This window comes from Colius striatus, chromosome 8 (genome assembly GCF_028858725.1).
Source record: "Colius striatus isolate bColStr4 chromosome 8, bColStr4.1.hap1, whole genome shotgun sequence".
In the NCBI taxonomy this organism is placed as follows: Eukaryota; Metazoa; Chordata; class Aves; order Coliiformes; family Coliidae; genus Colius; species Colius striatus.
In genome coordinates this window covers 5,614,506-5,641,254 of record NC_084766.1, presented here as the reverse complement: position 1 = coordinate 5,641,254, position 26,749 = coordinate 5,614,506, and the positions used below count along the sequence as shown (strand labels likewise).

Here is a 26,749-nt window from a genome sequence, read left to right as displayed (position 1 = left end):
TTTTTATTCATATCTCAGAGCACACAAATCTGTGCTCTGCTAAAGGGCATTCGGTCTGAATGGCAAGACTAGATCTTGCCCTAAGGATTAAAAATCTGAAACAAATCAAGTGTGGATGCTAGGCCCATTCTCTTCCTTTTAAAAAACTCCAATAAAATAAAAATGAAGATCCCTGCCATCAGGCCACAGTACTCACTAGTGCTGATATAACCCTATTTGCCATCCACCACTTGAGTTTGACCGTTACTTCCCCAAATAGATTTTTCAAAGCAATAAGCACCCAAACTGTTACAGGTCAAAAAAGGGAAAGAAGACTCTCCTGATAAGGAAGAATTCATGAAGGGAATGTGGATGATTAGAGAAGCAGGTTGAAAAGAATGAGACCTTCTCCCTATTCTCTGGCAATCACTACAAGCCAAAAATATAAGTTTAAGGATCTATGACTTTCAATTTCTACTGAGTTATAACTGAATGGTTTTCAGGTCTTCAATGGAATATGCAGGTACCACAGAGCCATAATAGTCCGATTAAAAATGCATTACAGATTCTGAGGAGACTAAGCTACACCTCAGTGGAATTTATTAGTCCTTGCAGACTGGCTGCTATTCTGATCAAAAGCAATTATCCATGTTAAAAGTGTGACTGGCAGTTTAAAAATGTCCCAGTGTAACCCAAGCCTCCTGCTAACATGCAGTCTTCAAGCTATTCAGAAAACAGATCTTTAGGGGGTATATAACTTGAATTTATTTATTTATTAGTATTCTAGAGCCATTCTTTATGAAGGCATTATAATCACATAACTACAACAGTGCACGGAATGAGAGAACCTTTGAAGTGCAGAAACAGTACGAGATAAAGGTATTTTGAAAGAGAGAATTGAACCAAATCTGAACCCAGTTCAACCTGTCCCAACTACAACTGAAAAGGAATTGTTATTTTGGAAGTACTTCTGTAAATTGCACCTCCAGCTGACAGCCCAACCACAAATCAAAGCCAAACCACAACATTTTACTGGGGATATTAGTTGTCACTCTCAGTTCTTCTCAGGTTTTGAAGAGAATTGTAATTTTGGCAATATTTGCAGCACACTCATACTTTCAATTCATCAAGGGGACAAGTTTAAAAGAAGTTAAACAAAGACTATTCTTTCTAATGCATTGTTATATTCTCTACTCAGTAAAGGAAAGTTTAAGCCAAGGGAACCTTTTTGGTAGCACCCAGTTTGCCAAGGATGCCTGATGCTTCTCTGCTGACACATGAAAGAACACAATACAGATAAGTGTGGTTTTTTTCTAGCTGCATGAATCCTCTTATCTCACCTCAAGACATCTGGCAAGATAGGGAAACAGATGCAGGGTACTGACATCTTCATTCAAGTCACTCATGACCTAGAAAAAACCCAAGCTGGCTGAAAAGCACGATCCCTTCTTGTGCTGTGCCTTAGTGTGGATGTTAGTATGTGTCATCCCCACTATATAAAAATACAGCAAAATGAAGCAAAATGCCTGGTGTGCAGAACATTACACCAGCAATGGGGCAGCACATGAACCTTTTTTCTGCAGAACCTGTGGTTGCTCTGGATCCCTCTGATTCTCACTAACAAGGGACAAACACCCTGCACCCCTGCTTTCAGACCAACAAAAAATAGAACTTGCATCTGTTTCTTCAGAAGTAATCTGTGCTTGACAGTGCTCTGATTCTTAAAAGAGTAAATAATATCCTATATCTAACATTTTAAGCCTTTCCCTTCCCCCCTAAATTAATTCCCCTTTTCTCTGAACCCATGGGAGAGGAACACAGACCATTTGACAGCAGTTGAACTCACTCACAGAGTTGAACTCCCAGTCACCACAAAACACAGAGATTAAGTAAAACCAAGCTGCAGATATAGAGAGAAGGTTCAATAATTGAACCCTGAATAACACTAGAAGTGGTAGTAGACAAATTACATATTCCACACATGTAAGATATATAACTATACTATACCAAATCTTTGCTCAGGGATGGGCAAAATATTTTTGGTGAAAGCAACACATAACTATGGCATTAGCAACACCAGAGTTTGGCAATGGCAGGAACATGCAGTACCTTTGACATCACTTCTGTGGCATTTGTGCTGGTGAGCTGAAGTCACTTCTCTGAAAGATGTTCCTCTTGGAGGGAGATAAAAGGTAACCAGTGTAGAGGGAAGTCATCACAAAAGGATTTAAACTGTGATTTTCTGTACTTAGCCTTCATATTTTTGTAGTGTAAAATTGCAATAGTGAGCCTTAGGATTACACTGGGACACCCACACAGTTCTTCATGTGCTTGTTTACCTAGCAATTGAGTTTTGACACACTTCTAAGGAGTGTCTCTGACAGCATGGATGGAGATGAATGATTTTCACTCAGAAGTTTATAGTGACAGGGATATTGTGGCAGAAGCACCATGGTGGACACTTGGTTTCTTCAGCTACAGTCACATATGTAGTCTGTAGCTGGCTCTGTCCTACAGCTTGGGCTGAGACAAGTGAAAGAAAACACAGTGCAATCAATAATAAAAGTCAGGAGACAGGCTCCACACTTTTTTCACCAGTTGACAGAAAAAAAATCTCATCTGATCATCTTCATACTCCCTAGCAAATATGACATTCCATAGGCAGAAACACTAGAAAGTCAATTTTGGAGCAATTAAACTCTTGCAGACTTCCTTACCTTTCATTTTTTATTTTCATTCAACAAGTTATTAGTGTTAATGATACCCTTGGCTAATCCCATCCTCACAGGACCAGGTGGTACATGTTAACACCTTCAAATTAACAGCTATGTTAAGACAGAGACACTAGTAGGCTTGTTCAGCCCTTTATATGAAAAGAACCTACTTGCTTCACTAAATAGGTCAGGTCAGTACTTGCAGGCTGGTACCAGTCTTAACTTAGGAGGTTCATTGTAAGGCTCTGCACTGGTGTCTAGGCTTTGGAATAGCACTTTTTTTCCCCTTGTGAATCTTTTGCTTTTCTTCATGAGTGATTGGACTATAGTACATAGAGACTAGACTAACTAAACTCACTGTTAGTGCTTTTATTAACAAGACATATATATGAGAAAGAATGATGTTTGTCAATGGTATTGAGGTGAAAAAACAACCTGGCTTTAAAAACAAGAGGATAGACAGTAATGTTTTTGAGTGGGGGTTTTAGTGTTCCATCAGCAGTGCTAACTTACAATATCACCCTGATTTTTATCTATCATTGATAAATGTATATATATGGGAACTTTTTTACTAGAGTAGCTTAGACCATAATTTATGCCTGCACCAATATCATTGTTCTCATAAAACCATACAGCAGAACTGCTGTAGCAAATCTGGTCCAAAATCTGTACAGCACATCTTGTTAAAAAAGTTGATGACTTTTAGGTCCCTGATGGGATGGTACTAAGTGACATCATCTTCCTGTCCAGAGCTGTAATGAGTAGCTGACCTTTAGAGGTCCTTTCCAAACCCTACCATTCTATGTAATAAAATACTGCTTCCAGACCTGAGCTGACTGAAGGACAATCATACAAAAAGCAGTCAAAGAACTCATTAATCAAAAGCTAATTGTAGATACAAACCCAGCCACAAATCCCACCGCAGCCACTTTGTTCACCGGTCCCACCATTCCCCTCCCTCTTGATCCTCTATTAACCACTGTGACCTGTGCCATCCAGTAATCATTATTTATCTTAATCTCTATCATTCTCTTCTGTCTCTTGAAATTGTTCCCTTATTTCTCAAAGCTTTCTTCTACCTCATCAGTGTTTAACACTTATAGGAAGAAAGAATCTGGTGGAACGCCCAGGAAAGCATAGAGAAGAAGTGGCAAACAATCAGGCACTGTATCTGGCTCCTGGAGCTTGCTGTACCATGGATTTAATGAGAGAAGCAGATGGGCAGAGATACTATATGCAATAAAGGCAGCCACAGAAGAAGTACAAATGAAACCCTCCATACACTTCAAAAAAATCAAATAAAGCATCATCCTTTCCTGCCTTGGGCAGTTATTTGAGTAGTTTTATTGCCTGTTTTAGCACCAAGACTTTAAGGAGGCTCTGTAGACAGCATCTATCTTCCTTAGTTGGTAGCCAGTTACAAAGAGCTGAGAACATTTAAGAAATGCCCTTAGTAAAGGATCTCGTACAGGATGAGGCAGGTTAGAGGGCTTCTCAAATGACAGTGACTCTCCAGGCCTCACTGCTTGCCTGTCATTTCTCTGGCTGGTGAAGTTACCATCAGCATCAGTTTCAATGCAGACACTTCCAAGTAAAGCAGATGAGCTGCCCCTGCATCCACTTCTCTGTCTAACCACTGCTGCCCTGCTCCTCTGCTCTGCCCTCTCTCTTTCACTTCCTCTCCCGAATTACTGAGTCAAGCTAGGATGGGCTAAGTAAAAGGGATGACATGCCCTAGCTACTGTTTTGGACAGGGATACTGAACTTTTAGATCACTACTGGAGACAAGGAGCCTTTTAACACTGAAGGAACACTTCAGAAGCTTGTGCTGCAGCTGAGGAGTCTGCAGGAAGCTTTACAAGGCAATCACCAATGCACTGACACCTTAACACAGACCAAAGTGAGGAGGCCTCAAGACTTAAAACCATAAACTAGCCAAGTACAAAACCTGTGTGCTCCACGAGGACCTGTTACACCAATTACCCACTTGGTTTGAGACAGTCTGGCAGGAACTGTGCTTCACATGCTACCCACAGCAAACCATTCCTGTGTGTGGTATATGTTTACCAAAACTCATCATGTCGATGAGCTACAAACTTGCATTCATATATTTCCAGAACTTGCTCTGCCAAAGCTATAGGAGGAAGAGCAGCCTAGAAGAAAATAGGAATTTTGACTTGTGTGCTTGAGCTCTAGGTTACAATATGTAACATAGCCAAGCACATGCATTTCCTAGACTCTCTTTCACAAACTTAGGGAAACTATGTTATGTTTCATTGGTGACAGCAGAAGTCTTGTACCTACATAGCAAGAACAAGTGGCTGTCCATAACTCCAAAATGCCACATGCAGACATACTTTTACAGTTTACAACTCCTTTGAAATGCTCCCTCATAATTTGAGGAGCGCTTACACACTGTTTCTACCACATAGCTAAATTATTTCATGAGAATCTCTGCTGTAGCACAGGAAAAACATTCAGCTGGAATAGTCCAGCTATGGTGCCACTGAATAGCCCATTACATTACATATATCTTGATTACAAAAACCAAAGAATCCAGTGGTGAGCTCAGGCTATCTGCTTTCTCTAGTGTCACTGGCAGTTTGGAGTGTTCATTCTCTTTTCCTTCTGGAGCCTCATCTAGAAGTAGATTGGGATGACCAAGGTCTCCCAAAACATGAGAATCCAGGATATTTGCTGTTAGGGCACACTTGGTCTTAAAATATGGAGTATCATAAAGAAATCAAAATTAAACCCAAGAACATGTGGAGGACAGTGCAGTTTAAAGGCTGATATCATCAAAAGGTATGAGCACTGAAAGCAGGAACATAAATGTACTAGATTAAGGAAACAGCAAGTCCCAGCCAGAAATGGAAAATGATGTTCTTTGCTCTTGCAAAGATGCCTTGGGAACAGAGCAGCCCAAGAGGCCCAGCTGGATGAGTGAGCAGTTATCAAATCTTAACATAGCCACCCACTGCTTAGGGAACAGGACTGAATGAGCTGGATCCTATCTCTCTGTTTGCCTTTGACCTGTTTCAAGGCTTCCTTTTTGCAAGTCACTTAGGCTAATTAGATCATTTAAAGTTTCATGTTACCATTCCAGTTGTGTTTTACTTCATTAGCACTACTCACGGGTAAAACCAAGAGGATAAATAAATGTTTCACTATTGTAAGGCTGATGCATAGTCCATATAGTCCAACAACCGTAGGGTGGCTTTGGAACATCTGTTGATTATAAGTGGCATTAACTATCTCAGTGGTTAGTGTTGTCTCAGGTATTTCAGAGGACAACAGACACACCCAATCTTGACAACTTTTTTTTCTCTACTGTGATGTATCTTCTAAACAGATAACTTGCACCAATCTCCTGTTCATTAATCTGTGACTTCTAGGGGTGAAGAAAGAGGAAACTTACAATGAAAAGAAAACAGTATCTTGAATATAATTGGACTGTAGCTAAATTCTGCTGCTGCAGTTGCTAAGAGTGGTATTAAGTCCAGAAAGAAACGAGAACTCCCTGGAAACTTGTATTTCAGAAGAAACTGCAGCGGAGGACCAGGATGACAACTGGTCTTTAAGTGTGAGTGCTCTTTGGTTAAGCTTTTAAAAGTGGAGGCATTTGCAGCCTTTCCCTTTCCTGATACACTAAAAACATCTATTCCATTCACTGACATTCGGTTACTAGAAGCCACCAAGGCTACTATCAAGGGAAAATTACAGCCAAAACCCCTTCAACGTTCAAACACATCTGGTGGAACACATGATGTCCCTAAGATCATGGGAGGCTGCTGCACCTCTGAATGCAGCTCTGAATGCACTTTGCTGCCTTCCCTTGCCCCAGTGCAATCTGTACTGTGATGTCTAATGAGAAGCAACCGATCCAATGAAGGACAAGGAGAGTTATACTCAGTTTGGGCAAAAATAAAGTATCAAAAGCTCTTAATCAAGAACGTTGTATCACCTCAGCCACTCTATATTTTGACCTCTGTTACATTATCTTTTCTGCTTGTTCAGAACTCCATTTGCCTCACAGCATCTTACTAAACTGAGTGAACAGCAGAGCTGCCAAATAAAAATACACGTACTTTGATTCGAGTTATCCAGCAAAAGAGGAAACCGACAAGAACAGAAATTGTCTTTAAGGAAGGAATTGGCATGCCTGTAAAATCCTCCACAACAACAAAACAAGCAGCTTCAGCTTAGTTCCCCCTCCTAGACTTTCTACCATACCCTGACTTTACTATCGCCGTCTGCCAGAGAGTCAAGTTCCTCAGAAGTGATCAGTAGTTCTTAATCTTTTTTGTTTGAGCTTGGGATTCAAATCAATTTAGCTCCCCGATGCTGGAGACAATTATAGAGTTGCAGACATCCTTTATGCTGGTGGAGTTTGTTCCTCCTCATGCTGACATGCACATGTTTAGATGTGCTCCAAAGGGCTTATAAACCAAGACAGCTTGTAAACAAGCAAAATGTATTCATGCTGCAAAGACCTTGTCTTTAAAAGGCAAAAATGAAATAATAGCACTACCAAAGGAGAGCAGTTTGATTCAACCATTCCAGACTTCACCTCACCTTGCAGTTCTGGAAAAAATACAGCCTTCACTTAAATTCCTGCAAGCAGATAGCTGTGCTGCCTTAACTACTTGCTCTCAAAAGTAAAATGCATCCATCTTTGGTGTTCACAGATGATGATTTAATAGCATTTTCTACCATATGTATGCCGACCTGCATTTTCTACTGCTTGTAACCATGCCTTTTCAGAACAGAGATTTTTTCTTCAGCCTTAGCAGAGACATGTGCCTCATTACAGCAAACTTAGACGCCAACTTTGATGTTTCAAAGGCCAGATCGTTTTTTCTGATATCTAAGTAAAGCAGGCACTCCCCCCCCCCCCCCCCCCGACTGTACCAGGAAGATACATTAATTTTTAGCCTCCTGTCACTCGAAAAAAGGTACAAGGAGCTTCACTCGACTTTTAAAGCTACCTCTTTTGAGTTCCCTTGGGTTTAAAAAGAAAACTCTTAGTTTGATTGCTACAACGTTTGTACCCAAGCGAGAAATAGCAGCCCTGCTTCGCTCTGCTCATCTCAAGGAAGGCAACGGGGAAAAGTTTATGAACTGTTAATTATCAGCTTATCCACTAAGGCTCCTTCCCAAAAGGAGAATCATTTATCATCCTCTTTTGTGCTACCGACTCCTTAAAAGGCCTACTCAGCTTTAACTCCAGTGTATCCCACCGCAGCCAGGCTCCCCGAGAGCCTGCGCCAGGGCTACCTAGATGGATTTCAAAGGGAACATCGCGCCGCTTGCCTGCCTTATTTGGGAAACCTAAACCCTGCACGGCTTGGCACAACCTCGGTGACCGAGCGAGCCTTCGTAAACCTGGAGATCTGACAGGGATTTAATGAAAAAGAACCTCGTCTTACGATGAGCTCCTAGCACCGGCATGAAATAGAAATGAGAGTGAAAAGGATGGGCGGGCTGGCTATCGAGATGCCGAGCGAAACTTGCAGAGCTAAAAAACAACCCCGAAACTGCCCGGCGAGCAGCCCTCGGAAGGGCTTTGAGCGTGTTTGGCGTAAAAATCTTGAGGAAGGAGGCGAAAAAAAAAAAAAAGGAAGGCCGGGGAGCGTGCGAGCCGGCGCAAAGCAGGCGGGCAAGCCGCCAGCGGCGCGGGGACGCCCCGACCAGCAAGCCGGGGACCTCCGCCGGTACACACACGCACACACACGGAGACAGAGAAGGAGAGGCGGGCGGGGGGCGGAGCGGCGCCGGGACGCCCGAGCATCCATCGCCGCGGCCGCCGCCCGCCCCTCGCACCCCCGCGGCGGCCGGAGGCCTATGGGGCGCGGCGCCGCGCCGGAGCGCCCGCAGCCCCTCCCCGCCGCTGCCCGCGGGACTGGGAATAAAGACAGATAGCGGGGCAGGCAGCAGCCGGGCGGGGAGGGAGGCTGGGAGAGGGAGCGCGGAAAGTTTCGTGCGGAGCCCGCGGGCGGCGGCAGCGATGCCCATGCTGCGCGGAGCGCTGGCGCTGCGCGGGCGCCGCCGGCCTTAGGGGCAGCGAGCGCGGCGCGGGGCCCGGCAGCGAGCCCCCGGCCCGGCCCGGCCTCTGCTCTTCCCTCCGGGCGGCGAGGAGGAAGCACCCCGGGCAGGGACGGGAAAGCGGCGCCGGCCGGAGCGCGGGGAAGGAGAGCGGCACCGCGGGGACGGCCGCCGCCGGCAGAGCCCGGGGGAAAGATGAGCTTGTTGTCAGCCATCGACACCAGCGCCGCGTCCGTCTACCAGCCCGCCCAGCTCCTCAACTGGGTCTATCTCTCGCTGCAAGACACGCACCAGGCCAGCGCCTTCGATGCCTTCAGACCCGAGCCCTCCTCGTCGCAGCACCCCGACCTCGGCTACACCAAGAGCACCCCGGAGCTGGGCTCCTCGCTCAGCTCCAGCTATCTCAACAGCTTCTTCCAGCTCCAGCGGAGTGAGGTGAGTCCGCGCCGCCGCCCGGCGCGCAGCCCCCCGGCCCGCCGCCCCCCCCCCCCAGCCCCGGTCCGCAACCGCCATGATGCCTCGGCAGCCTCCCCCACCGAGCCGGAGCCGGGACCGAGCCTGCCGGCGGGACGGGGCAGCCCCGCTCCCCGCCGCGCACCACCTGGGAGGCTCGGCTCGGCTCCTTCCCCGGCTGCGGCCCCTTCCCTCCCCTTCCCTTGCTTCCCGCCCCGCCGAGGGCGCTCCCGCCGCTGCTGTCCCGGCCCGGCCCCGTGCGTCCCGCTAACGGGCCGGGGCGCGGCGCCGCCGCCGCAGCGGCATTGGCGAAGCCGCCCCCGCCGCCCGTGTTGACAGTCTGGTAAATGGTTACACCGCTTTCTCTTGTGGGGCCGGGACGGTGCCAGCGGGACGAGGGGGCAACAGAAAAAGTGCCACATCCGTAAGAACGTGCAGAAATTCGCCGCCGCCCCCCCCACCCCGACTTTTGTTGTTCCTGTTTTTAAATAAAGTGGGACTTTAAAAGCTTGATACCAAGAATATCTATAGCTTAAGAGAGAGCAGAGGCCGGCATTAATTGAAAGGAAGAGATCTAAAGAAGAACGTGACAAAAACAGAGCGAGAAAAGTTTTGCGCACATTTCATAACGCAAGAGCAAGACTAAATGAAACCAAAGGGAAGGAAGCTAAAAAACTAGGGTGTGCAAAGACAATTCACTGTGGAACTCCCAGTCACAGGAAGTTGTTGAGGTCAAGCACTTCTGCACTGAAGGAATTTTACGTGTGTGGAGATACTGCAAGGTGGCACCTCTTGTGCCACAGCTCACAGCCTCACCAGACAACGTCCAACAACAGTTTTGCACCCTACAGTGGCAGCTCTTGCCAGAGGCATTCAACACTGGCTGCATTTGACAAGGGTTAGGGGGACAATGCATCCCACTCGCTCTGGCACTCCCTGCAGAGTGACATTTCAGTGTCCTTCCAGTGCCATTAACGTTATAGCATAGGTTTAAAAAAGTACTCTCTGTCAAAACACACCTTTCAGTTCTGTCAGTAAGGTATGGAGTTGTTAATTAAAGCCAAATCAAATTCCCCAACTTTTTCCCCAGCTTTTATTCTGGCTCTTAAAAAGTTAAGAGCCAGTTACATATACACATTCTTTTGTTCCTTAAGTAGAAATGATTTCTGCATTAAGAAATTCACAAAGCACATCCCGTCTCAAAACAGACACCGTTTCTGAAAGTGTATAGTTCCAAATCCACTCAGTGTGATGTACTCAGCCTTAAGCACAACGTAACGCTCCTAGTTTAAAAGCACACAGATTTCACAAGCACATGGATTTTGTTAACAGACTAACAAGCAGTGTAAGCTTCCAGCTGCCTACCTGTTGATCACAAAGTGTAGATTTTGCCTCTTTCTGCTTGGCTTACAACCTTCACGGCGCCCAGGTAATGATAACACCACAGAAGTTTGGCCCACACGGACATTCTCCAGCCTGGGACTCTGTTCAGGTCTGTGTTTGTCCAAGATGGGGTACATTCTGCTCACAGCGGCTCCTTTTTCTTTTTGGGAGAAACAAGTAAATGGAGGCTGCATTGAGGAAGCCTTTGAAATAGTCTCTGAGAAAGAGTTCTCCTTTCCTTAAAGCTTCCCCTTCCCAGGTTAATTTTCTGCTTCTACCATACTATTTGCAAGCAGGGGCTAATCCTTTTGTCATACTCTCTTCCCTTTCCACTTGGCTCACATTTCTTCCCTTTCTTTTTTCCCCCTTCCCAAAACTGTTTTCCTTTCTTCTGGAGAATCCGTTCCAGAGGCCTTCTCCTGGCCCCCGCTGCAGCCCCAGCTCCCAGCGGTCAGCCCTTTCACAGCCTTCCCGTCCCCGCCTTTCTTTCGGATCCCAGCAGCCACCTTTGCTGCATTTCTGCATGGATTCCTATCGTCCATGAGTTATATGGATGCAATATTATTCTGCTCTTTTTAACCACATTACAGTTTCCTGAGGCACATAAGTGACACCACCTGAGCTCTGTAGAAAGCCTAGAGCATTGGCCATTCAGGAAATAAGGAGCCACTTCATTTTATACAGATATTTAATATTTTTGAACGACTGAGCATGTTAGCTTCTTCCAGTTCATTTTCCAACCTGTGACTATGTGGCTGATGGAGACACTTCTGTGTCTCCAGTATTTACTTGAACTGTGTGTTAGTATAGAGTAACCTGAAAAGAGGGAAAGAGGCACAGCCATCTGACCATGGCCCAGGAATGCATTTGCCCTGCAGCATACACCCCAAAGTAAGTAGGGAACCCTTTAGTTCCCTAGGCTAACTCAGCTTGCTATACAGCAGCTTTCATTCAAGGGTTTATAAGGTATTAAGAGATCCTGTTGCTCAAACCTAAGTTCTGTCAATAATGCTAGATGCTCCTTTCTTTCCAGACAATGAAACTAGAACGCTTTTTTGGCAGGAGTCACCCAAGAGTTTCCTACAATGTCATGCTGTTAATTCTTGAGATTCTGACATCTGTGTATTTGCAGATGCCATTGAGTATACGCCACGTATTTCAACTGCATAAGATAATTTGGGGGATCATTAGTTCTGTATGCTGCTTTTGCATCAAGTGGGCTGATGCTATCTTTGGAACAACACATAGCTTTCTGCAGTTCAACTCCTGACTGTTTTCTACACAGCGCTTGCTTTGGTTGGCATTTTTTTTCCCCCTTCCCAGTTTTGTCCTGCGTTGGCTTAGCCCGGAGCCGAGCTGTGGCAATGATTGACACATAGCTGTACACAATATTTGGAAAGTGACCTAATGAGGGGCCAAAATAGCAACAGATTGAGAAATGATAGGATCACAGGGTGTAAAATAGTCGTGCGTCCTGTATGTCGCCTCGCAATTGAAAATCCCTGAAGGAGAACGCTTGGAATAAGAGACAGCACTTGTGAAAAGTTGCTATTATACAGGGTTTGCAAGTCTGGATGGCAGTGCCTGTGTATGTGACTTGCATGCTGACCAAAGGAGCTGGGTAGAAAAAAAAAGTGCCAGCACCCACAGGGTAGTCCTGCACTTCACCAAGAAATTTGTCCTCCAGACTTTTTCCACTACAATGGATGCCTTCTAAATAAACATGATGAACACAGCTGTTTGGTACATAAAAGCCCATTGTACCAGGGAAAAAAAGCAGTAATAAAGGTTTAAACAGTAAAGTGACAATGAATGTTTTGTTCTGTATGCGAGGCTCATTTTGTAAAACAGACCTGCTTTAAACAAAACTTTACTGCAGCGTTTATTGTCCTAGATATGAAACGAAAGCATGTTAGAACATTAAGATGCATTAAGTTGGCTATTGAACTGAGCTCCACCCTCTTTCTAACACCATCCATCAGAGCCAAGTATTTGAGGTTTTGTTGTGGGGCTGGTTACATGGAATTTAATGTGTTTGAGACACAGCCAGGTAACTGTGGCATCGTGTCATTGCCTGGTGTAATTGAGGAACCGAGAATAAGAGTGGGAGAGACTCGTACGGTATTTTTCTGTCCTCGCAGTAGGAGTCCTACCAGATCAATGCTGACTTCGTTCAAGAGAGACAGCAATCACTAACTAGAAATTACCATATTATAATAATCAAACTCGTTTCTTTGAACAGCACTAAGTTTGGCACGAGCCAATGTTTACACATGAGAAGAAACCTGTGTCCTAATGGATTCTTTGCCGAGGTGCAATACTCTGCATGTCTTTCAAGAGGGCAGTTCCTTCTAGAAACCTCTACGGCAGGCACTTTCTGGATCTAAACCAGACCTTATTTAAGCACAAACAACTGCACACAGTCAATTAGAAAATAATAATTGTTTTTAAAAAATAGTTCATGTTTCTCTCTTGGGGACTTCCAGATCCAGTCTGCATAGGCAAAAAGGAAACTAACTGGGGATGAGAGAACATAAGCTAGTTCAGTTTGCTACAGTAAGGTGCAGATCACTCTCTCAGAAAGAAAAAGTTTGGGGAGCATGCTGTGGAAAGTGACGTTCAACCCACTGTGAAACAGAAGCAGCTCTCCAGCACTGGGATGGATACTGCTTAATCAGGCAGCTTCCCAACAAAGAATAATAGGACAGTGACATTCATATGTTAAGAGTAAGAACAAAATCCCATTAAACACTGTTAAGAACAAAAATGTATGAAAAGAAGTTGGAATTTATAAAATGCATTTTATATCAGACAAAGACGTTTTCCATTCGTCTTTCGTAGAAAGACTTAGAGGAACACACACTAGTCTGATACTGGGTGAGGAAAGGTCTGGTATTTAGCCTACATGAATTAATTTGGAGGATGATGAATTTCTTAATCTTATAATCGTTCTTGTAGATTACAGAGATTGCCATGCAAGATTAGGTCACTGACTCACTAAATTAAGTGTTGTATCTCTGAAAACAGCCATGATTAAAAGAGAGAACAAAACATCTTGTAAGAGGCTGGTCACAACCAGGTCCAAGGGCAAATACAAGGGAGATGGGGGTTAGCAGAAGTTGCCTTAGGGTCGAAACATTTCTCTTCATTTTGTGGAATATTATTAGCTACTTTTAACACAGAGCATATTTCTGATCCACAAAGTGCTTAATGCACTCAGAACTGCAGGCAAGACTTCTTGCCTCTCACTTGCAGGCTAAATATCTCCTATCTTATCTCCTCTTATTTAAGTATATTTATTGACAGTCAGAGTAGCACAGCAGACAGGTTGCCTGAAGCACATGAAGGTCTCCTTTAATAATAACAATTATATACGTTTGATTTACTCATGTTCATTTTCTCACTATTCTTCATGTAAGTACTAACATTTCAGTACCCCTATCCTACAAATTTTATTGAAGAGGCCATAGCTCAACAGTTGCTGGAGGAACCTATGCTCTCATCTCCTCAGGGAGATGATACATTACAGATGTTTTGTGGCTACTTAAAAGTGCCAGTCAACTCCTTTCCAACTGCTCTTTGAGAAGTTAAATGTCAATTCTTGCACTGGTTCTTGTAAGAAATTCCAGGGAACTGAATCTCTGTTGGTAACAAGACGGCACTCATTTGGGGGATCTGGGTGGCAGCAGCCTCCTCTGTCCTCCTACACAGCCAGCTCTACAGCCCTTTTGATGATACTGCCTGGGCACATGATTTCACAGCCCACTCACTATTCTGGACTCAAAGTCTCAGATCCTATTACAGGTATCTGAGCTAACAACTACTCCCCATTCCAGCTGGATATGTGCTTTAAAATGCAAAACATCAGTTTTCTAAGTCTAGTAGCATTCTTTTTTTTTTTTTTTCCCCACCTCTCCATACTCTTATTTCTGCAGCCATGGCCTCTTGCTTTGCTACTTCTGTCTTTGGAAAACATACTCTTTTACCAGGCAAGAAAGAAACAAGTACATGCATATACTGTAGGAAGTGGAGTCTAAAAATAAGATCCATATTTTGTATAAGAAGTTGGAAACTCAAGTTATCATACAAATTACACTCTTCCATTTATATCCCCTAGGTATGGCTTTAGACTTGTCTGCCCTCTAGGATTAATTGTTAAGTATTTTTTCTAGTGCACTGTGCTGCATATGGCAGATATTCTTCACACTGAGGCTGTTTCACCCAACAGCAATTTGACTGCAGAAGAGAAGCACACAAGACCCCAATTTGGTTCTTTTAAGCAAGTACTGTGAATACAGTTATGTTGCTTTTACTTGTACTTTCTTACCTCTGAATAGCAGAAAGCTCCCAGAAGGAAGAAATGAAGATGTACTGAAGTTACTCCAACAGCCAGAGCCTTTTTTTTTGCTTCCTTACCTTCCCTAAACCTGAAGCAAATGCTGCTATATTGCTGCAGTGCACCTGCACTACCTCTGGCTTTAAATAGCTCAAGCATCAGTTACAGCTGGGCTTAAGGTCATGGCAACAAAAGTATTATCTACCATGGTTTTCTGCAGCTACTTAGTATCACATCAAAGGCTCAGCCACTTTTGGAAAGATGGCAAGGGCTAAATATATTAATTGTTGAAACTAAATCAAGTCTTCCAGAAGGAAAAGACCTCCTGCTTTACTATTGATTTCTTTTTGATAGGTCAAAAAAAGTTTGCAATAGAAGCTGGGCCAATTATATGTATTCTTCCTGATTACTTGAAAATTATTGCCTGCTCTAAGTCACTTTGTGTTTAAGCAAACTCCTCATTGAGAGGAGCACTGGCATTCACTTTCTGCCTCACAGATACATCCATGTCTTTAAAAACTTGCAAGGAAATACATGGTAAAAACACATCCAACCCATAATTGGAGATCAAGGCATGTAGAATTCTTATTAAAATTGAAATTTATACACACAGCTTTCAGAGGGGTTTTTTATGAGTTTACAGTGTCTTCCATCCCAAGGCACCCAAACAAAGAGGTGATGTAACTGTGTGTTGGGTAATGATTTTTTCATCCCCTCCTCTTTTGCTCTGCAGACACAGACTCAGTTATTCAGAATAGAGAAGCAAGACCATTCTTGAGTGAACTGCATAAATGATCAGACAGTCATATCTAACTTGAACCAAAATCATCCATTTATGAATTCTATGGAATTAATGGATAACCAAAAGGTGCACAGAACTGCTTTTATCCAAAAGCTAATTCCCCCTCTCCTTCCGATCCCTGTTTTTTGGTGTTTGTTTGGGGGATTTTATGAAGCTGTGCAATGTAGATAGCAATCAACCTTTATCAATAGTCCTGTTACTTTGGTAATAAACAATTACAAAGAAAAGATCACATTGTTGAGAGTCACTAGGTGAGGATTAATGCAAAGAGAAATGTTTAGTTCAGAGTTTAAGTGGGTCATAAAAGGTCTCTGACACCTGATTTAGGTGATACGTCTAAGACCAGAGGATCTTTTCCAAGCTACTTTAAGAAGCATAAAAAACAGTGACACAGTGCAGTTGCAGAAAGGTGCAGACACAGATATAAAGCTAAATCCTATGATGCTGATGATATGTATTTGCATAGAAACAAATGCAAATATATTCTGTTATCTAAACTAGATGCATATGTATAAATGCCGTCTTAAAAAATCATACAGGTATTACCTCACAGCTTCTGCATGGTTTTGTGAAACTTAATATTTAGTATTTGTACCTCTCCTCAGTTTCTTTTCCCCAGGAAAACTGTCAACAGCCTGATACTCATTTTGCCACTCTCCTGAATTGCCCTTCTTCCTCTTCTTAGAAAACCACAATGAAATTATTAAATTAAGTGGAAAGATTAGAAGTCTTTGCTCCGTGGCAATTTACTTAGGTCTGTCTGGGTTCCAGAGAAGTTATAATGGATCAGAGGAACCAATTAAGTTTTACAAAGCTATTCAAACCTTACAGTATTGCTGACATAATTCAGACAGACAGTGTTTCATAAGTGTTGTAACTTAGATCCCTTCTTTTTTTCCCCTGCAGGTTGGTTTTTATTCTCAGAAACGTTACAAACAATCTGTTATCTACTAAAAGTAGAACCCAAAATTATAGACAGATTCACTTGAGGAAAGTAGGGTTATGAGGCCTGGGCTTTGTCTGTGTCCTTCATTGTCTGGCCAGGCCAGTACAGCTGTTGTGAATTTTGGAGGGGTTTAAGTTTTAACATATCACAAGCCTAGCCCATTACTTTCTGCCATGTGTTTTGGTGTAAGCAAATACTATACAAGTCCAGTACTTTGACTAAGGAGAATTTTGAGGAGCCTCTTTTAAGCCCTTTTTCATAGCTCTTTCAACTGCTGCTGAGAGGAGGACTGCTCTGTGTTCTTCCAAACCGTTACTTTAGGAAATGCATTTTGTGTTTCCACAGGTCTGGTTTGAAGATGAGTAAATGCCCTCATGGTCCAGAACTCCTGCTCTCTTATCCAAAGCAGAAATACATTCCTGCTGTATTAAACAACCACCCACACCTACTCCCTGCACGTGGCAGGACTTGGTATCTCTTGTATGAACCCAAGTGCGATACCCTAGAAGGATCACAGGAATCTGGAAATCTATATTTACACCTCATCCAGATAACTACCAACCAAGCAAACATTTTAAAGGGATTATCTTGCTCCCATAGGTTTCTTTTGCTAACTTAGATGTTCCAGGTTGCAACTGGTTGTGATTGTAGCAGCTGTGTCAGAGTATAGTACTTCACACTGTATTTCTTCACGCTAAGACAGTCATTTGCATGAAATCATTAGGGCTGTGGATACCTGTGGTTGAACAGAAAGCAAACGAACTATTTTATAGTCGTTGCATCCTGAAAATGAGGGATTAATAGGAGCTCTTAAGAGGGTTTGAGCACCACTGGTCTTTGAAATACAGAGCTATTCTTATAACCATCTTTCTTCAACATACGTTGCAAGTGAAATTAATAGAGTAATAGTTTCATTCCTCTAACAGACACAACCTGGGAAAAAAAAAATCCTTAAGTCTACTTGGAAACCAGATTACTCAATTGTTATTTTATAGTTTATCTGCAACAGACTGTGAAGTTTTAAGTTTACTCACTCAGATCACATTTCAGACTGTGCCGCACCACAAGTGATTGAGAGGCTGTCTTTAAATATAGATAAAACTATATAAAAGCTGGAGTCACAAAATGAAATTCCAGCCTGCCACTTTGTACATGGAAATCGTTTATTTTCCTCGCTACATTCAATTTAATACAAGTTTTTGTCTTCCCAAGAGTGCAGGAACTGAGGCCCTAAGCGCATTGCGAGGGGCCCATTCTGGGCAGATGATGTATTGTTTCTACCTCTGACAGCGACCTCAGCTTTGCCTCTTTTAAACTTTGGCAGCCATCACAGAGGTTTCTGTGCCAAGAAGGTATTATGCATGTAAATGATATAAACAAAACTGTCTCAGACTTCAAGTTCTGCTTAACCCAAAATGGACATTTCTTAGAACAAGCTTTCATCACACAAGAGCTGCACAGGAGGTAAATGCTTTCCTAAGAGCGTCTCCAACAGGCACATATCTATTTCTGGGTGTTATTTTTCTTTATATTTGGAGTGTCAGAAGACTCACCAAACAAGAGGAAACCCGACTCTTGTTTTCCAAACTGCAGGTCAGATTGAGACAAGATTTCCTGCAGGAAACAGAGATGTTAACAGAAAGTGCGGGGGTCAAAACATGTCCATCCGTTTCTCCCCTCACTTTATGCTATACAACCTTCAAAACCTCCTCCTCCTCATCCAAGAACCCTGTCTTGACAGAATAGGCTTGTTTTTCAACAATGAGAGGAGGCAGTGGGACTGAGGTATCTGGCAAAGGCCCTCCCCTTGGCCCTCTCTCAGAAAGGTCAGGGAGGCTGGTGGTCTGCAGCCTGGGGGAGACTCAGCTGCAGGCAGTCGAGGGACAAGCTGAGAAAGGAAAGCTCCTGTGGAGATGTGTTAAAGTAATTCATAATGTGAATGGTCTCCCTTGTCCCTAATATAGTGCTCATGTGTTTGAGCTTCTCTTTAACATAACTGGGCAGTTGTTTAGCATTGAATAGGTGAAAAGGATCCCAGGAGAGCTTGGTGCAAGATTTAGAAGGTTCCTCCAAGACCGTGCAGGTCTGACCAGAGGAAATCGCTGTCCTCTGTCACCTTTCCACATCTGCCGATAAAGGCTTTTTGTGAGGTCCACATACATTGTGTAAAACCAGTGTCTTCACTGACATCCACAGCAAACCTTTCCCTGAGGCTGAAATAAGGCAGATCACACTACTAGCAGAGAGCTAAGGGTCCTACCTGAGCTTCACAAGCCTGAAGATGGTGACTGAGCAGCAACTTAACTGTAGATGGGGAACAGGTTTTAAGATCTAAAGGACTGTGAAACTCTTTGGAAGCTTTGGATCAAAATGTTAAAGATCAACAGATTTAAAGCAAGGCGACATGATGGCATGCATCACTCTTCAGCCTTGCTGTGAGTTGAAAGCACGCCAGTCATGCACACAATGTGTTGCATCCACTTGCTGTTCTGCACAGTCTCAGCAGTGAGAAGCCACAACCAGCCACCCTGTCACATCTGGAAGACCTGGATTAAGTAGCTCTATCTGCTAGCCTAGAGAGTCATTGCCCAACCACTCTCTTCACAACTACGGGCAAGTTGTGCCACATTCATGGTTGTCTCCTTAAGATACTGTTTCTGTCAAAGTGAAGTCTTAGTGCCATCTGTCTGAAAATACTCAGAAGTAGGCAGCTATGATAGCAGCTTAATATAAGCCTGTGTTTAGCTAAAACCGCTTATAGAAGAAGGATGATTTAAGGGATACCTGACTAATTCAACTAGGTAGGAATGTATTAAGATTTACTTGCCTAATTTACAGTGTTTTGAGATGAGGAACTTGAGTTATTTGCATTTTAAATCCACCCCAAAGACCAGATCTTTTGACAGCTCAATTAAACACCAACTTCAGAAGGAAACAGAAGCCCTAGTCATTTTATTCTTTCTCCAGACAAACATTTTTTCCATTGAGGGATGAGCTTTGCTTGCAGTTGTCCAATGATAAAGTGTTACTGAATACACTCTTAAACTGTTTTCTCTTAAAGTATCTGCAATTTATCAGAGGAGCTAAAGCAGACATAAGACACACAGAAGCAGTTTTTGAGGTTTTAGAGTTCAGCTTCGATAATTAAACTTCTCCATTTCTTCTGTCTCAAATTAATACAACTAAATTGATGACATTGTTTTCATTTAACCCCTCTGTTTTCAGAATTCTTTGGGGTTGGCCATTAACACTGATTCTGCAATGTTTCCTTTGGGACAAAACCAGGGAGCTGTTTTAACCACTTGTAATGAGCTGAAGCTCAGAACAGTCACAGACTGGAAGTGCTCTCCTTCACACATGATTATCTTCAGGTGCAACTGTTGTGCTTTCACACACGTTGCATGACCCACAGATGATTTCTGTGTCAGAAGCAAGCCTTGAGGCATTAGCAGAGAGATATGGGCATTCAGGTTAAGTTTTTATATTAGCATGCACAAGCCACTGAAGTACTGTTTGGGTAGCTTGAGATTTCCTCGTTTCTCTGACGTGAAAATAGCAACTGAGTGAGGGCAATGACTTGTCTATCCTGTCTATGACACAGCATGGAGATGTACTCCATTCAATCTCCATGAAAATTACAAGATGCTAACGTAGGCACATTTTGATGTGTCACCACAGGGCTACTAATTAGCTTGCCTAGTCTGGTTACCATTATACACACTTCAGAGATTGGAGAATGTTTATAGTTTACATGATATGAAAACCCTACTTTTTCCACACTGATGATGGGGCAACCCAACTCCTTTTTCCAACAAAACTGAAACAGCTACAGCACCTGCTGACTTAAACTTAACTCTGGAAGTTAAGACTGCTTTATTTTTGTTTCCTTTATTAGGGTGACAACATACTAAAGCAAAAATAAGTCATCACAAAATTCTTTGCTCATCGCTTTTCAATTCTAGACTATTTAATGTAGCGGAAGAATTGATGACAAGACTGTGTTACAGGAATATTGAACAGCTACAGGAACCCCCTTCAGTATGTGCAATGAAAACAAACATGGAAAGAACCACTAGCAGAAATTGGACTAGTTTGAGCAGGTTCTTTTACAAGTCCTTTAGAGATACTTTTGAGCATCTATAAACAGAGAAGAATTGCCCTTAAATAGTAGATGACTTCAAATTGATCAAGAAGTTGCATTTCCTTCATACTCATTTAGCTGGTTTAAATATCTCTGTCCTCTCTTTTAGCCAGTGATGTGCTGTGTAGGGGTACCAGGGTAGTTTCTGGGTTTTTTTGGTTGGTTAGTTGTTTTTTGGGGTTTTTGGAGGGGGAGTGATTTTTCAAAGTATGATTTTACATTGGAAAAACCCCAGACAACCCCAAGAGCACCAAACAAGAGCCTGTCTACCACTTCATCCAGCACAGGTCATTCTAGCTTCAGGTAACTGGTAGGTCTGTACCTCTTTATCACTGCCTTATGGATCCTGCAGCTGCAAACTCAACTTAGGGCAGAAACTGAATTTTTCAGATATGTCTCTACATTTCCAGTCCCATACTTAAACCTTTGCTTCTTAACTCCTCAGTGTTCTGATAACAAGGTGCTATTCTCCTACAGACAGGTTGCCATCACTTATTAATTTCAGCTCTTCTGGAAGATAGGTAATCCTATCACCTTTGGGCAGAATGAAGTCTTGTCATAATTGAGATGTTATCATGCTTTCTGTTCCCAGTTAAAGAATACTTTTACAGCCAAAGCAGTAGCTGTATCAGTAGGAAATTTGGAAAGTAAGACTTGCCACCTATTTGTTCAAATATTTTGCTGCATTTTCCTTACAGAACCAGTGTCTTTATTTTCAGCTGTATACCATTGCTAGCAAAGAAGCTGAAGAATAAATTCTATTTCAGTGTTTCCTTATCCACCTCTTGGCACATCAATCCCAAAAGCAGCCCGTGAAAGGTGGGAACTAGCCAAGGGAATCAAGAACATTTGCCAGACTATTCACTTAACTAGGAATTTCCTAGAGGTGAGTTAGATGCTGGAACTCTTGAGTCACATAGGTTACTCAACTAGAAATCAGAGTACTGAAGCTACAGAAGACAATAGCTGCCTCTTTCACAAAGGATCCCCTTGCAACTTCACAGTCCCCTTTAACTGGAAACACTTAGCAAACAAATAACAAAGGAAGCCTTACTTCCCAGCACCCCCAACAGATAGGCTTTATGGAGCAGAGACATTACCTTTGAAATTACAACACCAGATTTTCAGTTTGGTTCACATTCAGCTAAGTCAACAAGCTTGTAGGAAGAGAAAACAATCAAACAAACTTACATTATCAGCTCCAACTTCCCAGCAAGCCAATTTCTGAGTTTTACCACCAGGCCTCCCATCTTCCCAGTACTGCAAGATAAGGAAATCCTGAATTCATTGCAGCTGGCCTGACAAGCCTTGTAATTAGGGCATGCAGTGTGGTCTTTCAGCTTCTTGAGAGCAGTAACCCTTTCATTACCAAATCCTTTCTATCCTGTGGTAGCTCAAAATGAGAATCCATATTTGTTGGTTGCTTTTTAGAGCTGTACTTCTTTTTAAAAGATATATATATGTATATTTAAAGATATAGGTCTGCTTTGCTAGGGGCACACTGTGAACAGCTTCCTTTTGGTGGAATTCATCAGAGGAGCAGGCTCCCTGCCACCTCTCAGATGTGGCACTCCAAACCAGAATGACTCAGAATCCATTTTCCTCCTCTCAATGTTCCTTCCTACTGTTATTTTTCTGAGACCATCAACATTGACTCTGTCACTCTGATCATCCCCTGGACATCTCCTTTGAGTGTGAAGGCAATTCAAAGTCTTTTCTCAACCTTTCTTAAAAATCCTCTTTGCAGCAGTGCAAATATTTAGTAAGAACTGAATTGCTGTTTTGCTTAAGTGCTCCACAAAAAAATCCCTTCTGTTTTATGTATCTCAGCAATATTCATTCACCTCTTGTCTTCTGCAAAGACAAAATGGGCTAAATCACCATTTGCTTTCATCACATTTGTTACATGTTCTTGAGTTTTCACACTTTGATTCCAGGGGCCTGGATGAACTTTCCCACCGCTACCCTTCTTATGTAACTCAGCTTTTTGGAATGGCTTTTTTCCTCATCTTCTTTGCAAGGACTGGAGATTTCCACAGCTAGTGACAGGATGTAGCACTGCTCGTACTGCTGCTCTTTATAGCATCTTTCAAGAGCCAGATTGATGTGTTTTTCACATTGACGCAGCGTTAAACTGGTTTAAGACTGTTTTCCAGGTCAGATTAACAGGAACTGCTGAAATGGTTTGCCTGACTCTATCCCAGGAGGGATGGGCTGTATCTTGGAATTGTCTAGGAATTTTCCGTCATGAATTCATTGTTCCTTGAAGCATCGGTGATGTCGTCAGCGTCCATCTTCTCCTTTACTGTCACCTTCTGGGATGTTATATTTTTGTCTTTTCCTTTTTTAACAGTAGGACTCAAGATGATTATAAGGAAGTGTTCCATGGTGGTGTGTGTAGACTGGAGGTTTTACTGTGTCCAGCTTTGGCATGTATCACACAAAGGCCCTCCCAGCTGAGCCAAGCAGCCACTTTCAGAGCCACGTACCACGCTTTGACCACAGAGTTGTTAGTGGCTTCTAAGATTAGGATTTAGTGTCAGTACAGCCCATAGTCTGATGGGATCCTGGCCTTTCAAAAGGCTTCTCTTGGCCATGGTTGAAACAAACAAAAACTTGTAAAGGTTTGCTGACAAAGTGGGCAGAACTCTGCTCATTGCAACCGTTAGGCTTCCGGATTGACCTGGAATGTGCCAAGCAGAGCTGGCGGAGGAGGAAATTACATAATATCCAGTCATGGTGCCAGATTGCTCCCTTATAATGAGGGTCATAGCTCAGTGTAAAGGATATGTAGAAAAGAAAATAGTCACCACTGTGAGCCATGTGTCCAAATCAAAGCCCACTGAAGGCAGCAGATAGGTATCTTTTGTTTTGTTTTGTCATTGAGCTGGCCCTGGGAGCAGAAGTAGTAGCCTCCTGATGGGCAGGAGTTATATATTCTGCAACCCCAGGGGATGTTACAGATTTCAGCAATGGGTAAAGGAGTTGGAATTTCACACTTTCCGTGTGTCTATACACTCACCTGTCTATAAAAATCAGATCATATAGAATTTGCAAAGTTACTTATGGATCTAATGCATGCAAAATACTTTGAGAATCTCTTGGCAACAAGAAGGGCTCTTAAAAAGGAGATTTTGTATTATTCCAAGTGTATGTAAGAGAAAGTGGTACCTGGGGAGACAAGAACTTCCCAAAGACCCTTAATTAGTACTATTTTGGCATCCATAGCACTTCCCCTTCCTTTTAACAGTTTGATGCCAAGAATTTCTCATTCCAATAGTGTCCAATAAATCCTGGAAAATAAATTCCAGTGACTGTTGGAGGTATCTTTGGTTGCTTGATGGCTAAAGCAGCTAAAACTCTTTTGTTAGTTTTTCAAATAGTGTTTCCTTTTAAAACGTACAGGTTTAATTCCTGAAACGAAGTGGCCTATTCTCCTCTCAGCACATCTTGTACCAGAACTATGCTGTGCTGAGGGTAAAGTGATGGCTATTTCTGTGCCAGGACATGCATGAAGTCCCCCATGAGATCAGACTTAACTCTGTGAATTGATCCTGCTGCCATGCACCTCTTCAGCTTTGTTGTGTTTGACTATAGTGAGGACGAGTGAATTATCTGTATGGCAGTGGCCTGCCACTTAAGCTGAATTTTGCTTTACAATATACACCATCTGCAGTGAGGTGAGATTCAGAGATAGTTGGGATTCATCCAGGTAATTGTGCCCAGAGCTTCAGTATGATTCTTTCAAGTATGTGACTGTCACTCAGAAAACACACTCACTGTGCAGATGTCCTGAACGTTTGAGATCAATGTAATTCCATTTCAAATCTATTTCACAAAGTCTCTAAATCAATTTAAATGCATGTGTTCAACATGTATATAACATATATAAACATAGGACTTATAAAGACTCCATTGAACTATTTGGATTTAGTAGCACTGAAAACCAAGGCACAGACTAAACCTCTTCTTCCCTCACTTTCCAATAAGCCAGCAGTAATTCTCTGATGGCAGGAGAATTATGTGAGCATAATAATTACTGTGAGGTGTATCAGACCTAGCATAGAAACATCCTGTGAAGTGTGTCTCATCATTTCAGGGTGGAGAGGACTGTCAATAGTTTCTACAGTTGTTCATTACCGTGTTAATTACTTTTTTCTGTAAGTTATTATCTACATTTTAAACTCCTACTATGCAGTTTCTTTTGAGCCTTAACACATTACAGTGAAGGAATCCTTGTTATCTCCATCAGAGAGGTTAACTGTTTAGGTGATTATGGGTTTCCTACTGTTCTAAAATGACTGAATGGCAAAGTTGGAGCTCTTGGTTTTTGACTTGCAGATTGAGAGAGTGAAAATCTTGTTACAGTGAAGTAGAAAAACGAGATATTTACTCTTTGTCAGGAAACGTTTAAATCACTGCAGATTTCCCCACAGAAAATCCAAGGCAGATGTAGATCTCAATGTTTTCCTGTTACTGCTTGAACACAGGACTCTGTTAATTGTCTCATTAACCAGATTGAAAATTAAAAATTACTTTAAATTTCTCTTGGTGTTTTTCTCTTTTCCCTGACTTCAATATTGGTTGTGTAAGTAGTTTTGGACACAAAAATGTTTCCTTTTAGGGGTTGTTCTTTTAGCTTTCTGCCTGCATGTTCTAACTGTACCATGAAAATGGCATGAACAAACACAAGAAAGCAATTGTTGCTCAGTGGGAAGGTTGGGCTAAGTGAACCATGGCAAACTCCACAGTTTCCTCAGCGGTGGGGTGACCAGCCCTGTTGCACAGCCTTCATGAAACTTGTGTATTGCTTTCCTCAAATATGCAGCCATGCTCTTAATGAAAAAATCAATCAAAAAAAAAATAGCCAAACTAGTTTCTGCTATTTTCATCCTTCCTCTACTCAGATAGCCCTTAATACAGTACTTTGTTTCATGTGATGTTTTTTCTTGTCTTTTACAGGCTCTGAGCAGCAGTCTGTACAAGAGTGCATCGCCTTATGGCTCTCTTAATAACATTGTGGATGGGTTAAGCTCCCTCACCGAGCATTTCTCTGACCTATCCCTTTCTTCAGAAGCCAGAAAACCCAGCAAGAGGCCACCTCCTAACTACCTGTGCCACCTCTGCTTTAACAAGGGACACTACATCAAAGACTGCCCCCAGGTAAGGAATATACCATATTCTGGAAAATTCTTGCTGAAAATTCTCACCGTTTCTTGATTCAGCAATACAGAATTTGACTGAAATAGTTCCTTAGAGTGAATAGAACTGAAGAAACATCTTGACAAAGTGCCAAGTGAGCTGAGTGTTCTTTTAATCTATTCTTTATCACAATGCCAACAGAAAAAAGACATTGTTTCATTTGCCTAATAAGCACTACAAAAGATATTAATCCGAACACATAAGTAGATTTTCGAAACTGAAAATGGCTACTATGTAATTTTCTATCACAGACATTGCACCCTATATGCAGTTTGGCAATGGCACAAAACATAACAAGTTACACATGCTAAAGGAGAAGAAATTGTTACACTGGATGAGAGGTTTGAATCAGTGCTTCTGTGACACCAGGTCCAAGTATTTCTGGTGCAAAATGTTTTTCGTGTCATAGAAAAGGTTTGCTGTACTTGGCAAGATGCAGTGGCCTTGGACTCGTAGAACTTTTTTGTAGTGTCAAAACTGGCAATATTTATTTCCTTAGAAAAGAGGTATAAACCAGGGTGCACTAAAACCACTCACCAATCTGCAAACTTTTTCTTTCTGAAGGCTCCAAGCCACAGTGTGCGAGGTTTCTCCATTCTCTCAAGTTTCTGCTGGATGCAGTTGTGTTACTGGCTTACATTTTCACAACTCCAATAATATTCTATGCAGAGTCTCAAGGAAATTCAAGTTCTGCCAGAACTCTAGCAATACAGGCGTAGACATTACCAGCATCCACTTCACTAAGAGT

The 26,749-nt window shown here is 42.5% G+C and overlaps 1 protein-coding gene across 1 annotated transcript in view; it reads left to right on the top strand.

Moving 5' to 3' along the window:
* The first annotated feature begins 8,525 nt into the window (after window positions 1-8,525).
* Window positions 8,526-26,749, top strand: part of ZCCHC24 (zinc finger CCHC-type containing 24) — a 109,944-nt gene continuing 91,720 nt past the window's right edge. Inside the window, exons 1-2 of the mRNA XM_062001525.1 lie at window positions 8,526-9,173; window positions 25,762-25,962. Of these exons, the coding sequence (XP_061857509.1) occupies window positions 8,934-9,173; window positions 25,762-25,962 (441 nt within the window). The 5' untranslated portion in view covers window positions 8,526-8,933. The remainder of the gene's footprint in view (window positions 9,174-25,761; window positions 25,963-26,749) is intronic.